The sequence below is a fragment of the Mustela erminea genome, chromosome 19 (assembly GCF_009829155.1).
Source record: "Mustela erminea isolate mMusErm1 chromosome 19, mMusErm1.Pri, whole genome shotgun sequence".
Taxonomy (NCBI): domain Eukaryota; kingdom Metazoa; phylum Chordata; class Mammalia; order Carnivora; family Mustelidae; genus Mustela; species Mustela erminea.
The window spans coordinates 31,778,928-31,792,264 of NC_045632.1; the positions used below are offsets into that span (position 1 = coordinate 31,778,928).

The 13,337-nt window shown below is 56.7% G+C and overlaps 3 protein-coding genes across 3 annotated transcripts; 1 reads left to right on the forward strand and 2 right to left on the reverse strand.

The window, feature by feature from the left end:
* Positions 1–536: 536 nt before the first annotated feature.
* Positions 537–3,867, reverse strand: IRX3 (iroquois homeobox 3). Its single transcript, XM_032325394.1, has 4 exons — positions 3,011–3,867; positions 1,714–2,833; positions 1,463–1,529; positions 537–970 (listed from the first exon to the last, which is right to left on the reverse strand). The coding sequence occupies exons 1-4, from the start codon at positions 3,275–3,277 to the stop codon at positions 916–918; spliced, it is 1,509 nt and encodes a 502-aa protein (XP_032181285.1). The 5' UTR covers positions 3,278–3,867; the 3' UTR covers positions 537–915.
* LOC116579725 (collagen alpha chain CG42342-like) lies at positions 3,866–6,893 on the reverse strand. Its single transcript, XM_032325395.1, has 2 exons — positions 5,557–6,893; positions 3,866–4,485 (listed from the first exon to the last, which is right to left on the reverse strand). Exons 1-2 carry the CDS (start codon positions 5,568–5,570, stop codon positions 3,981–3,983), a joined length of 519 nt encoding a protein of 172 aa, XP_032181286.1. The 5' UTR covers positions 5,571–6,893; the 3' UTR covers positions 3,866–3,980.
* On the forward strand, positions 5,934–8,217 carry LOC116578856 (translation initiation factor IF-2-like). The gene is made up of 3 exons (XM_032323444.1): positions 5,934–5,999; positions 6,588–6,942; positions 7,404–8,217. The coding sequence occupies exons 1-3, from the start codon at positions 5,934–5,936 to the stop codon at positions 7,886–7,888; spliced, it is 906 nt and encodes a 301-aa protein (XP_032179335.1). The 3' UTR covers positions 7,889–8,217.
* Positions 8,218–13,337: the final 5,120 nt, after the last annotated feature.

The following is a 13,337-nucleotide window of genomic DNA, read 5'->3' on the forward strand; positions in this document are numbered from 1 at the left end:
CTGCCGGCTCCTCCATACCCTCGCCCTACTCACCGCCACCCCACACCCTTGAATCTAGAAGGAAGAGTCTAGGGGCGCAATGAGGTTGGAAGGAGTTTGGACTGAGCAAACCTCAGTTGTGCCTATCTAAGAATGGGGTTGCTGGAGTGATGAGAACTTCCCACCCTAGTCCTTCAGCTTCCAGACCCTTCTCTGAGTCTTTCTGCTTTGTTATCAGAGTAGGCTCTACCGTGGCCCTGCTGGGTGGGTCCAATCACCCAGGCTCCTTGGAGGGCATCGTGTCAGTTTCCCCGCTGTCTTCTCTGCCCTTTCCCATGGGCGCCCCCGGACGTCTGTATCTGCCTCACCTCCAAGGACGAGCCCAGGCCCACCACTTCTCTGTCTCCTCCGTCACTGCTCTCTTCAGAAAAAATGGTCTTATTCTCCCTTTCCGCTGATCCCAGCGACCCTTCAAACATGGGGGGTGTGGGGAGTGGATAAAATAAAACAGAAACCAAATAGATCCATCGTTGGGGGGGGGGGGTCAGACAGGCGGCTTATAGTCAAAGTGGCAACAGCTCATTTATTTAGCCAAAAATAGATACTTTCTTGTACAATTTGGTTCACACATATGTACATTTTGCTGTATATACAAAAAAAGTCAGACACGCTTATTCTCACGGAAACTCCACCCCCCAAAATCAACCAAACCAAAAAAAAAAAAAAAAAAAAACCCTCACAAACTCAGCTAATGTGGGGTACAGAAGCCACTTGGGGAGGACTCAGGGGGACTTGCTTTATTTCTTTTTTTTTTTCTTTTTTTGTTTAGGTTTTTTTTAAGGTATTCATACACGGACATGCTTACAAGTCATAACTATACAGAGCAATTTTTTTTTACAATTATTACAACGATTTAAAATTTTTTAAAAATAAGTACTAAGACGAGGAGAGAGCCGAGAGGACCAGCGCGGCATCCAGGTGGTTCTGGGGCCTGGAAGAGAGAAGCAATGGTAGTAGTAAGAGTAGCGAGGCACCGGTGCTGCCTAGGACCAGGAGACCCAACCCGGGGGCTGAGGCCACAGGGAGGTCTGGGAGGTGTCTCAGTGTCAGCTGCGTTCCAGCTGTAGATGTTGGGCTTCCGGTTTAACTATCAGAAGGGCAGGAAGGCATCAGACCCGAGGTCTCGGCTGGAAGACCCCTGAAGGGGCGTCCCAGAGCCGCCGCCCGCTCCAGGGGCCTGCTGGCCCAGCCGGGCTCCGGCGCCCACGGCGCCATACCCTGGGCCGCGCCCGGGTGCCAGGACTGGGATGGCCAAGCCGGCTGTGGGCCCGGGGGGGTGGGGCACGGAGGGCTGCGGGGTTCGTACACTTGTTAAAGCGCGTCCCGGCGGCGCTCCCCCGGGGCCGAAAGCCGAGTGGGCCTCAGCGTTCGTTCCTCCCCCACTTGCCTGTCCCACCATTGCCCCTACCGCGGGGTCTCTTACCGCCTGGGCACGGGCTGGAAAGCTGTCTTGAGTAACTTTTTCTCCACTTCCAAGGCACTACAGCGATCTAAGGGAAGCGGGGAAGAAAAAGGAAGGCCTTTAGAGCGCTCCATTCCAGCACTCAGGGCCGCTCGAGGCAGGCGCGGGGTGGTAAGCGTCCTGCGTCCCCGGGGTCCTGCCCATCTCCGTCTGCCCCCTGGCGACCCCCAGAACCCACCCCCCTCCCTCCGCACCCAGCGCTCAGTAGTCACCTGTTCCGCCCTCGGGCTCTGCCGGTCGAGCGAAGGCGGCGGCGGCGGCGGCCGGGTGGCCCGCGGCTCCGGGAAGTCCCAGCAGGTGTGGAGGGGCCGAGCCGAGCAGGGAGAGCGGGTGCGGGCGGGGCCCCGGCGGCGGGCCTGGGAACGGCCGGTTGGTCCAAGCGGGGAACTTGCTCAGAGGCGCCGAGACGAGTCTGTGGGCCGCGGCGGCCGCGGCGGCTGGAGAGAGCTGCAGGGCTGGGGGCGCGACGGCGGCTCCAGGGGGAGAACCCCCGGCGCCCGGAGGCGAGGGGCGCGGGTTGTCCGGGCTTGTGGCCGTCTCGGCCAGGGACCAGATCTTGGGCTTCTGCAGGGCTGAGGCGGGCGCTGGCGCCGGAGCGCAGGGGTCCAGGCCCGCAGGCGGAGAAGGCGGAGAAGGCGGAACCGCGGCCACCGGCGGTGGCGCTGGGGCCAGACTCAACATCGGCAGTGGACGCTCCTCCAGGCCCTCCGAGCTGTCGTCCGAGTCGCTATTCTTGGAGTCTGAAATGGGTCTCAGGCCGAGGTCGCCGTCCCTGTGCGCCGTCCCAGCCAAGGCGAGCTCAGGCCCCGTGGCCGCGCCGTCTAAGTTCTCCAAATCGATCTCCTCGTCCTCGTCGTCGTCCGCCAGGCCCTCGCCCCCCGTGTCCTCCTCCTCCCCCACGAGCTCCTCCTCCTCCAGCTCCAGCTCGCGTTTGCTGTCTTCTTCGTCCTCCTCCTCGTCTTCCTCCTCGCGCTCGCTCCCGTAGGCGTTGCCCTCCTCGTCGGTGCGGCTGCGGGGCGCCCAAGTCATCTTGTTCTCTTTCTTGAGGCGCCGGCGCGCGTTGGCGAACCAGGTGGACACCTGGGTGAGGGTCATCTTGGTGATGATGGCCAGCATGATCTTCTCGCCCTTGGTGGGGTAGGGGTTCTTGCGGTGCTCGTTGAGCCAGGCCTTGAGCGTGCTAGTGCTTTCCCGGGTGGCGTTCTTGGGACGGGACGGGTCCCCGAACTGGTACTGGCCATACGGGTAGAAGGCCGGGTGCGGGTGCGGAAACGCGGCGGCCGCGGCCGGATGCTGCACCCCCGGGCTGTCTTTCAGCTCGTACTGCGCGCCCTGTACGCACATGGAGAGGGAAGGGACACGCGCGGAGGGAGCGCGGGTGAGCCCTAGCCGTCGCCGCCTCCACCCTCCCGGCCTGGGCCGCGCTCATCTACTCCCGCGCGCTCACCTCTTCCCGCGCCCCAGCTCTCCAGCCCTCCCCCACCCCACCCCGGCTCCCTGGGTGCTTACCAGCTGCGGGAAGATGGGCAGCTCGGCGGCGTAGGGCAGAAAGGCACCGTAGCCTTGGGCGGCTGCGGCAGCCGCTGCCGCCGCGGCATAGGGCGCCCCGTACACAGAGGAGAGCACGTTGGACAGGGACCCCGAGGCGGCCAGCTCCGAGGCTCCGGCTCCTGGGCCGCCCCGGGCCCCAGCGTTGCCGCCGCCGCTGGCGGCCCCCGGGCGCTCGGGTGGGTAGAGCGGGCGGATATACTGGTATCCGAGCTGGGGGAAGGACATGATGGCCCGCGGGGCACGGACGGAGAGGGGGCCCGGCCCCCGGGGCCGCCCTGCTCAGCGCCGCCCGCGGGCTCCGGCGCGCATCGGGGGCTGGGCCGGGCTGGGGCCGCGCTGCCTCCCGCGCTGAGCTGCGCTCCGCGTTCGCCTATTGATCTGCTCCGCGGCGGCGGCGGCGGCGGCGGCGGCGGCGGTGGCGGCGGCGAGGAGCCAGGTCAGGTCCGAACAGATTGGCGGAGATTCCCGGGGCTCCGGGCTCTGATTGACATTTCTACGGGCCCGCAAGCCCCTCCTCTCTGCGCCGCGCTCCCTCCTCTTGCCAGCCGGAGCAGCCTCTGCCCGCGCCTCGCTCCTCACTGCCCTCCTCTCCCCGAGCAGTGTCGCGCCTCGCTTCCTTCGCCCTCCTCTAGTTTTCACTCCCCCTCCTCGCCCTTCCTCTTCCCTCCCTCTCTGCGCTCCTCTTGCCCCTAGGATCGCTTCCGCTCCTTCGGGCTCTTTCACTCTCCTGGACTCTCGGAAACTCTCTTCCCTCTCCTGCTTTTCCGTTCTCTCTATTCCTTCTCTCTTCTCCCCTTTCTGCTCCGTTCACTCTTTCTTCTCCCCTCTTTTTATCTCTCTGCCTACTCCCATAACTCCCCCACCACCCCCACCCCCACCCCTGGCCTCGGCGGCGCCCTGGGCTCAGGCGGCCTAAAGTTGGGGACACTTAAGGTGCCGTGAGGGGGGTGTGGATCCGTGGATCGGTGTCTGAGGCTGTGTCTGTGTGTCCGTCCCCGCCCTCACCTCCTCCCCTGCCCTTCCCCAAATCTCGGGTCTGACGTCTCGCCCTCTTATTCGACTTTTCCTCGCGTCTCCTTCCCGAGTCGCCAATCGCCGGGGCGCCTTCTAGGCGAGGCCGCCCACCCCGGAGGATACTGCGCGCTGGGCGGGGCGGGGCGGGGACGCGAGCCCGGGCGCTCGGAGTCCCTGCCCGCCCCCTCCGGCCTGCGCCGGGAGGGGCAGCGGGAGGCGCTGGGACGCGGGTTAGTACTGGGTCAACTCGCCCCTCCCCGCTGCCCGGCCCTCGGTACCTCTCTCCCCGCCCCAGCGCCGGGCCTGGGTCGGGACCGGATCTCGGTCCAGCGTAGGCGCTGGGGCTTTCCTCGGCCCGGGCCCCCTTTTCGGCTTGCACCTCTAGATGCCAGGCCACTCTCAGCGGAGTAGGGAAGAAGCTAGAGGAGTGGTACGAGGGACGAGGGGGTGCGTTCTAGTGGAGCCTTCAAAGGCCATCTCATTCCCCAGGGGAGCGAGCAGCCCCCTACCCAGAGCACCAAACCCTGAAATCAGCTACTTTAACGGCGCCTGTGTCCGGGTGCGAACCTCTTATTAGAAATGGCGGGCTCTGCCTCGGCAGGGGCTGCAGTGTGGACCCCCTGGAGACCCTACGCTGGGATGTGGAGCCTAGCGGCGTCCTAAGTGGGTAGGCGTGGGGGGAGGAGCAGAGAGCCAGGTGGAGGAAGCTCCAGGAACTTTGCGAGAGCGCTTCGAGAAGTTTGTATATTGGAATTTTTAGTCCGGAGACACCCTTCGTTTCCCTACCCCTTCCTCTGCTCCCTGGTCACCGTGCCAAACTGTTTTCTTTCTGTAGAGATCCTATCACCGTCTCGGGTGGGGATGGCAGGCAAGACTTTTGGTTATCTGTGGGATATTTCCTCAATCAAACCTGAAATCCCAGGATCCCAACGCCCACCCTCACGGATGAGGGCGTGCAGCCGACCGCGGGATTGAAATTCCCGGAATCGCAGCGACTCCGGGCTAAAAGCTTTAGGCCGCGGCGGCGACCGACACACAGGCCAGGCCTGCAGCGGTAGCGCCCCAGGGACAGCACGGGGGGCGGTAACTCGGTCATGGAGTGGCCAGCCCCGGCTGTGAGGCGGAAACTGGCCGCCGCGCGCTGATTGATAGAGGAATTGAATCCGAATTCCACCAGAGCGGAGGGATCGGAGAGCCTCGGGCCGCGTGTCTCTCCAGTCTAAGCAGCTCTGGGCAGGTCCAGTTCAGGAATGAACTGCCAGTTCTGACCCCACCCCTCACTCCCCGTCTCCTTTCACCGGTCTTCGCACAGGGCAGCGGCTCCAGAGAAAAATTGCGGTGTGTGTGTGTGTGTGTGTGCGGGGTGGAGACAAGAGAAAGTTTGGGGGCCACCAGTTTGGTGTTCGATTGGGGAAACTGACGTGCGGCCTTCTCACATTCGGGCGAGGTCTTACCCATATCCCTTCCCCACCTGCTTCTCTGCCTGATACCTGGCGTTGGCCATAGCTGGAGTCTCCCCAGAGGAGATGATATCAGGGGAAGCTGTGGCTTTGAAATGTTTCCCCGGCGCCTGATTTCGTTTCCAGTTAAACCTCTCAGCCAAGTGGTTTCGGGAATCATGGGGTCCCCTTCTCACGGAAAATCCAGGGGTTACAAAATTGAGGGTATTTCCCAGAGTGCTTCCTAGGTGTTCGACCTCGAGCCTCGACGGCCCTGTACCCCAGAGTTTGCACCAAATGGGGGCACCGGAACGGAGAGAGCCAAGAGCCAGATCCCGAGGTGGGGAGACTGTGGGGTGCGCTGTAAATGCCCGGATGAAACGCTCACTTTTTAAGACTCAGCTCTTCCTGAAGGAAAAGACAAAACCATGAGCCGGGGAGATGCTTCCTCCGCATTAACCAGCTATCGACCTGGCTGCGTCGAGCTGCGGGAGGTGGGAGAGAGGCCAAGGAAGGGGCGAGGTGGTTCTCTGTGAACCAACCACGCAGGTCCGAGGGCTCCCATGACCCAAAAGGAGAACCCCCAAACCCATTCGCGTACCCAAGAACCTCGATTAATCAGGTCCCTCCCGGCGTCCCAGGTCCCGCGCAGAAGCGGCCTTTCCGCTACCCTAGCGTCCCGCAGAGATCACCCCTGGCCCGGGAGGTCCGCGCTTTACTTCGGGACTCAGCGTCCTAGGCGGCCGAGCCCCGACGTGGCACTAGCTCCGCAACTCGACCGGGCCAGTAGAACCCGGCCCCGGACTGCACTCTCGAGTTCGAGGACAGCCGAACCATTTCCAGAGATTTCTAATCCAAGGAAGGACGTCAAAGTTTGACACTCACACAGGGAGGAGAAGCAGGTGCACGGGAAGTTGATTTGGAAAAGTCATGCGCGCAAAAACGCGCCGCACACAAAAGCTTCTCCGTCTTTTCTCCTTCTTCCAACGTCCCCAGCGCACACACAACGCTTCGGAGGCTTGCTGTAGACGCTCTCTCTACGCGGCCCCGAGTGTGGCAGTGTACGGAGAGGGTGACCATAGCACACGTTTGGTGCACACAGCAGCGCTCGCTGGACTCGCACCTGGTGCCGCTCGGCCCGACGTCTGCCCAGAGCCGGCGGCCCGCCAGGTTCAGGGGCAGCGCCAAGCACTGCACGCGAGCCGCTAGCCACCAGGCCCCCTTTCTGCCCTCTCCTCGCCCAGGCTCACGGTGCGCTAGCGTCCCCGTCGGGGGGCGCCGCTGCAGCCCTAGGTCTCCCCGCCGAGGCCGGTCTTCTGTCCTTCCCTCCCAGAACCGAAGTCCCCGGGCTGCAGTGCGGCCGCCGATCCCTCCGCTTCCTGCAGACGCTGCGGCGCTCGCTCCCACCGCTCCCTCCCCCCCGCGCTCGGGTTACAGGTTAATGAAATGCTCGTTTTCCTCAGTCATTTGTTTTGTTTTCCTGCAAAGTTCTGATAAGTAGCTAACCAACGAAGCTTGTAATTACAATCTTACAGAAACCGGGCCGATCTGTATATAAATCTCACCATCCAATTACAAGATGTAATAATTTTGCACTCAAGCTGGTAATGAGGTCTAATACTCGTGCATGCGATAATCCCCTCTGGATGCTGGCTTGATCAGATGTTGGCTTTGTAATTAGACGGGCAGAAAATCATTATTTCATGTTCAAATAGAAAATGAGGTTGGTGGGAAGTTAATTTCTCTCCGCTCTGTGAAGCGTAGACAAGAATTTAATGATTTAATTACAGTTGTAAGCCCTTTCCATGAGACTTAAATTGAGCTGAGAATATTTTTTTCTTCTCTCTCTCTCCCTCTCTCTCTCCCTCTTCCGCATTCTCTCTCTCCGCTATTAGCAGCCCTGCGGACGCCGGAGTGCGTGGCCTGGCGTCCGCACGGGGAGGGATTTGCATCAAGCCGGAATTCGGACCCCGGAGATCCCAGGAGGCACGGGCAGGCGGCCTGCAGAGGCGCCCGGGAAAGGGGTTGCGGCTCCCCACCGGTCGCCAGGGCCTTGAGATCGGTCCCTGGGTCCCGAGAAGCGTCGGGGAAACTTTGGGAGAAACTTTGCCAACTTTGCTCTCGGCGGGGGAGAGGCCGCCTGGCCGGCTGCCGCAGCTGCGGGCCGCGACGCGTGCAGTGGGCCGGGAGTCAGTCCCGGGCGCCCTGGAGCCGGCCCGGTGGCCCCAGGAGGGGCGCGAGGCCGGCCGACTGCCCCTGGCTCCCCGCTGCGCCCTCGCGCGTCCCCAGTCCGCCTGGCCCGCGCCCCCGGGGCTCCGAGGGGCCCACGACTCGCCGCGCCCAGGATGGCGGGGATCGAAAACCTGGCCCTCAGCGCAAGTGATCTGATTTTTCTTTACCTCTCCACGATCATCCTTTTTCCACCTGACTTGAGCAGTTTCACTGCCTCCCTCTCCTTTGTTTTTCACTCTCCGTCTGTCTGTCTCTCCCACTTTCTAGGTATTCGATTTCTAAGTCATTCATTTTCCTTCTCTTTCCTCCGCTCCCCTCGTTCGTTGTTTTATTTGTTCCTCTGGACCATTCTGCAGTGGCTCCTTCCCTCTGCCCTGATTTTGCCTCTTTTTATCTCTCTACCTCGGCGACGGACCCTCTCCTTCACCCCCCAATTCTCCTTCTGTCTTTCCTTCTCTCTTTCATCCCAGTCTATGTGCTTCTCCGGTTTCTTGATCTGTCTCTCAGGTTCTCCTCTGCGTGTATTTTTTCTCTTCTCTTTCTCTCCAGGACGTGTCCCCTCGCCCCCCCACCCCCACCCCACCCCCACCCCCACCCCCACCCCCACCCCCACCCCCCCCCCCACCCCCACCCCCACCCCGTTGATCTGCCTTCCCCGCGGTGCCCCCTCCTCATCCATCTTGGGAGATGAATATGTCGCCTTATTGGATGCTGAGGCCAGAGCCGGGTGATGGGGCTCGGACAGCCTCGCGCAATTTCTTCATGCATATTGAGGAGATGGTAATGAGCGCGTTTGCATTGTTGCATGGAAAAGACTGCGTTTCCGGCCTCAATTCCGAGCCGGCAAGTGTGGCGAGGGCCCCAGAGAGCCCGCAATGGGCACCGGGCCTTGTGGCCACAGCTGGACCTCAACGGGATGGCGGGTGCTCGGGCCCCGGGGAGGAAGTGACCTCTCGGAGCGCGAGGCTAGGCCGCCGCCTCCTTGGGCTTCTCCACAAAGGCCGGCCGCGCTCCCCTCATTAAAGCCTCGTTATGGGAACCCCCGCCTGGCTCACTACGGTTCCCTGGCGCCCCCAGCCCATGGGCCTCTGAGCCCCCTCCCCTGATATTTCGAGGCCTGTGATGGAGCGCCACCAGGAAATTAGTGCCTGACAACGACGTCTAATGGCCATAAATTGTTTGCGAATTCTGAGTGACACGTCGCGGGATCAAACACAGCCGCATTGTGTAAGGCTCCGCTCACTCCTTCATCTGGGAGGGCGCAGCGGCCCTCGCTTAGGGCTGGGGCAGGTTGCGCTCAGGCCCCTGGGTTGTCCGCAGGAGACTCAGCCTGGGCGCAGCCTCCCTGGGGCCGACCTGGAGGACCCAGTCATTCTAGAGGGGCATGTCACTCCCTGAGAAGGTCCCGGGAGCTCAAGAGACAAGACCCAGGCATGCCACTCAGAGAAGGGAAAGGTTATGAAAGCCTGCAGCTTCCAGGGGTCAAACTCTTGAAGAATTGAGCTCGGAGGGAAGCCACTGCTGGAAACCCAGAAGGGCAGAGATCCCCAGCTCCAGGCGCAGCGGGAGTTGGGGACCTCTGGGTGTTAGACATTTGCACTAATCCCCCATTCTCCTCCCAACTTCAAACCCGGGAAAGCTGAGAAAACATCAAGATCTGGTCTTGTCTGGAATTGGGTGGTGTCGGGTTTCCCAAACTTCAAACCCTCCACTACCACCTCTATTATTTGTTTAACATTTTTCCTTAGGTTGACTCATTTTAAATACTTACATACATGTTTTTGGAAAGAAAACCTGATACTGCTACTGTACATTGAAAATAGCTCTAACTCACCATAAAGGGAAATGGGAAAAGATAAAAAACAACTAAAACCAAGCAATCTAAAACATTTGAACCATGTTGCTAGCTTGGGAATGGCTTCTCGAGGACCTGTGTGTGTGTAATCATTAGCAGGGGTTGGAAGTATTAAACACTGCATCTTTTCCAGAAGAAATGAGAGATTTGAAAAGGCAATGCTTCTTATTATTCAACAATGTTAACTCTCTGTCTCCAAGATACCTGAAATCATAATGAGGACTCTAAAAGCTGCACTGGTTTAGGGTTTACTAACGTAGACACATACTCTTTGTTGAAAAGTATATTTAAAAAATTAGGATAAAAAAGTCGAGTTATTATTAGTTACCAAATAATTGTGTAAAGCATTATCACAAATAATGTGTGTTAAACAGTATCACATATAAGATCTATAAAGGAGAGACTATCCATGGTGGCCATGTATGGTTGTGCAGGCTGTTCACTGAACCAAAACACCCAGCTGAGGGGCTAAGAGGGTCCTGAAGTCCAGTCTTGCACTCAATGAGTTGGTGCCTTGGTTTAGGGCAGCACTAGAAGAAAAGTGCCTTTCTCCAATTTGCACAAAGCTGCGGTATGACATAGCCCTTATCTTAGTGTTGGGGAAACTGAGGCTCAGAGAGCTTGGCAAGACCAGACTGGACACGCATCTGATATTTTTTGACTATGATCCCTCTGGGAGGAAGATCAGGTTCTTCTGGGGACTTGAGGGGGTGGTGCTGGGAGTTTGGATGGGAGATATACAAAGAGTAGTCTCTGGAAAAGGGCAGGGAAGAAAAAGGGCAGCCAGGCTATTGGGCTTTCCCTTGACCTTAATCCTTATACTTCATGCAAATATTTGGAAGGGACCTGGATCAAGGATGCATTATCTCTGCTTGGCAAAGGGGAGAAGGTGTTCTGGTTTGCCTAGGTATTTGAACCTGTTCCTTCCCTCTTTTGGGCAAATTTTCTGTGTATGAGTCTATAGACCAGAGTTCCATCTTGCTCGGGTCCACATTGTTTGGAAATTTCCAACTCCTAAAGACAGGAGGGCCTGCATTCCCCAGAAGTTGGGAATCAAGGGTGACCTCTGGCCAAAGGCATTTTTGGGGGGAAGGGGAGGGAGCGGTGAGGTTGGCCTCCATTGAGTTTTTCAAAACTTGAATTGCTTGCCAACACTTGCTAATTAGGTAATTTTATTAAAAATATCTAGATCTCTGTTTGAAAAACTGGAGGGCTGAGAAACACAAGCTTCTCCTTTGTGAGCACAGTCACTAAGAGTTCATGACTGCTGCCCGTCCGTCTACTTGGACACGCTCCGGTGTGCTCCCATCCCCACCTAGCCCACTCCTGGCAATGACCTCTAGGCCGTGGGTTGCTGGCATGGTCTTCATCCTCAGTTGTGACAACTGGACACTCTTTGGCAGGCAGACACTGCTCCTCCAAAGAGAAAAAAAGTGGCATGAGACATGACCTGGGCAGGAGTCTCAAGGGTTCCTTTTCTCCTTTGCTCTTTCCCACTCTCCTGGTTAGCGGGGCAGCTGATTTTCCACAGTGTGGGGAGGTTGAGGGCAGGTTCCTAGGAGACATGGCAATGAATAGCTCTGAGAGGTTGTCTAAGAGCAGGAGCCGGGTCTGTTCTAAGTCTTCTGGGAAGAGAACAGAAAGGCTTGTCCCCAAACAACCATTTGCAGGAGACCCCCTTTGCAACAGCCCTTTCTAGATTCCCATGCACTGTCTTAAAAATATCAAATCAGGGTGGCTCGGGCAATTAAGCACCTGGCCCTTGATTTCAGCTCAGGTCCTGATCTCAGGGATGGTGAGATCCAGTCCTGCATGGGGCTCCATGCTGGGCACAGAGTCTCCTTGAAGATTCTCTCCCTCTCCCTGTGCCCCTCCCCTCTTACAAAAAATCAAACCAGAAAGTCCATTTCTTCTCTCCTTTTTTCCGTCTCTCCATTTCTCTTTGCAGCAAATGTTTATTGAGTGTTTCCTGTGGTCTAGAAATGATGCTAAGTGCACGCAACAGATTGATGAGCTAGCTGTTCGCATGAAGCTTCCATTTTAGTGGGCATTGACGGCTACACAGGAAAGCAAGCAGGAAAAATTAGGAGAGCATCAAGTATTATAAAGCAACACAATAATACAAGCTGTACCCTGTCGTCTAGTGTCTTCTCCAAGTTCATGTTGTTCCCAGAACCTCAGAATGTGACTTTATTTGGAAATAAGACCATTGCAAATATAATTCGTTAAAATGCAACTGTATGCTGGATTTTTATCTCCTAGAGGAGTGGAGTGGAGTGGGTTCTTAGTCCAGTAAGACTAGTGATCTTATAAGAAGAGGAGAAAAGACACAGACAAAGAGACAGAGAGAGAAGCCACGTGAAGACCAAGTCAAAGATTGGAGCCACGCATCTACAGGCCAGGGGATGCCGAAGATTGCCAATAGTCACCGAATGCTAGAAAGAGGCAAGAAAGAATTATCCTCGAGAACCTTCAGTGAGAGTATGCATAGCCCAGTCACATTTCAGACATCCAGGCTTCAGAACCACGGGGGAAGAAATTTCTGTTGTTTAAAGCCATCTCGCCTGTTAAACAGGGAAATGAACATAGACAGTGATGTGATAGGGATAGGAGAGCTTATCCTATAGACAGCACAATCGCAGATCTTTGAGGAGGTAGTGTTTTAGCTGAGATGAAACTATTTGAGAAAAACCGGGGTGGGGGGAGTGTATTTTCAAGATGCTTTGTCCAATACAGTAGCTACTAGCCGCATGTGACTAAAGAACACTTGAAATGCAGCTGGTCCAACCTCAGATATACAGAAAGTGTAAAACGTCCACCAGGTTTCAAGGATTTAGTATGAAAAGAAAGGATGTAAAATGTCTCCTTCAGTTTTCAGCATTGATGGCATGTTGAAATGAGATTTTTGATATATTGTTAAGTAAAGATGGGATTAGAATTAGTTTCACCTGCTTATCTTTTCTAAAAGTGGGTACTAGAAAATTTAAGATTGCCTGTGTGGCTCATATTATATTTCCATTGCATGGTGTTCTCAATAGAAGGAACAGCATGTGCAAAGGCCCTGTGGCAAGGAAAGAGCTCCCTGTCTGTGTTCAGTTGTTTCATACTCAGTCTGCAGGCTGACATTTATTTGATAATGTTGTAGAACCCAAGACTCTGATCTGCGAAGCCCTGCCAAACTTACAGCAAGTGAATATGGGAGTCTCTGCCCCTTTCTCTCCTCAGTGGAGGGAGAGACCATAAAATTCAGCCCTTCAGCTTGATGCCTCCTTTCTACTTTCCAACCCCACGTACTCCCTTAGGCCCAAACTCTTCCCATCATTTCTGCTTGGCATGTCCATCTCATCATCTCTGTGTGCTTGTTAGCATGAAGAACTTGGAGCAAGGCCAACTCCATAAGCCTTCTTATCAGCTGATGGTGTCCTGGTATACAGCAGGGACCTCCATTCCCTGAACCCACAGCTTGCAAAGTGGACTTCGAGGAACCCATCAGTTCACTTACGAAGCTCTAGTTTTTTTCTCCTAAGACAGAAGTTGCAACATGATGTCCTGGGCAGAAAGCCTGCATGCTTTGATCCTCTTGCATTTTTTTCAAATTCCTTTTAGCCTTGGTTGTTGCATCAGTCAGGTTAGGCAGGGCTCTGCTGCAGTAGCCAACAAACAATCCCCAAACTTTACTGGTGGATAACCATCCAGGCTCCTTGCTCTTGGCTATGGCCCTGACTGTGATGTCTTCAGTCTTTAC

Excerpts from the sequence above, each read along its gene's own strand:
- IRX3 (XM_032325394.1), bottom strand. The coding sequence starts at position 3,277 with ATGTCCTTCCCCCAGCTCGGATACCAGTATATCCGCCCGCTCTACCCA. Across the intron at positions 1,530-1,713 it reads AGAGCCCGAGGGCGGAACAG|ATCGCTGTAGTGCCTTGGAA; the intron begins GTGACTACTGAG and ends CGCTTCCCTTAG. Across the intron at positions 971-1,462 it reads TTCCAGCCCGTGCCCAGGCG|GCCCCAGAACCACCTGGATG; the intron begins GTAAGAGACCCC and ends TCTCTCTTCCAG.
- LOC116578856 (XM_032323444.1), top strand. The coding sequence starts at position 5,934 with ATGAGCCGGGGAGATGCTTCCTCCGCATTAACCAGCTATCGACCTGGC. Across the intron at positions 6,000-6,587 it reads GCTGCGTCGAGCTGCGGGAG|CACACGTTTGGTGCACACAG; the intron begins GTGGGAGAGAGG and ends GGGTGACCATAG. Across the intron at positions 6,943-7,403 it reads CCCCCGCGCTCGGGTTACAG|CCCTGCGGACGCCGGAGTGC; the intron begins GTTAATGAAATG and ends CGCTATTAGCAG.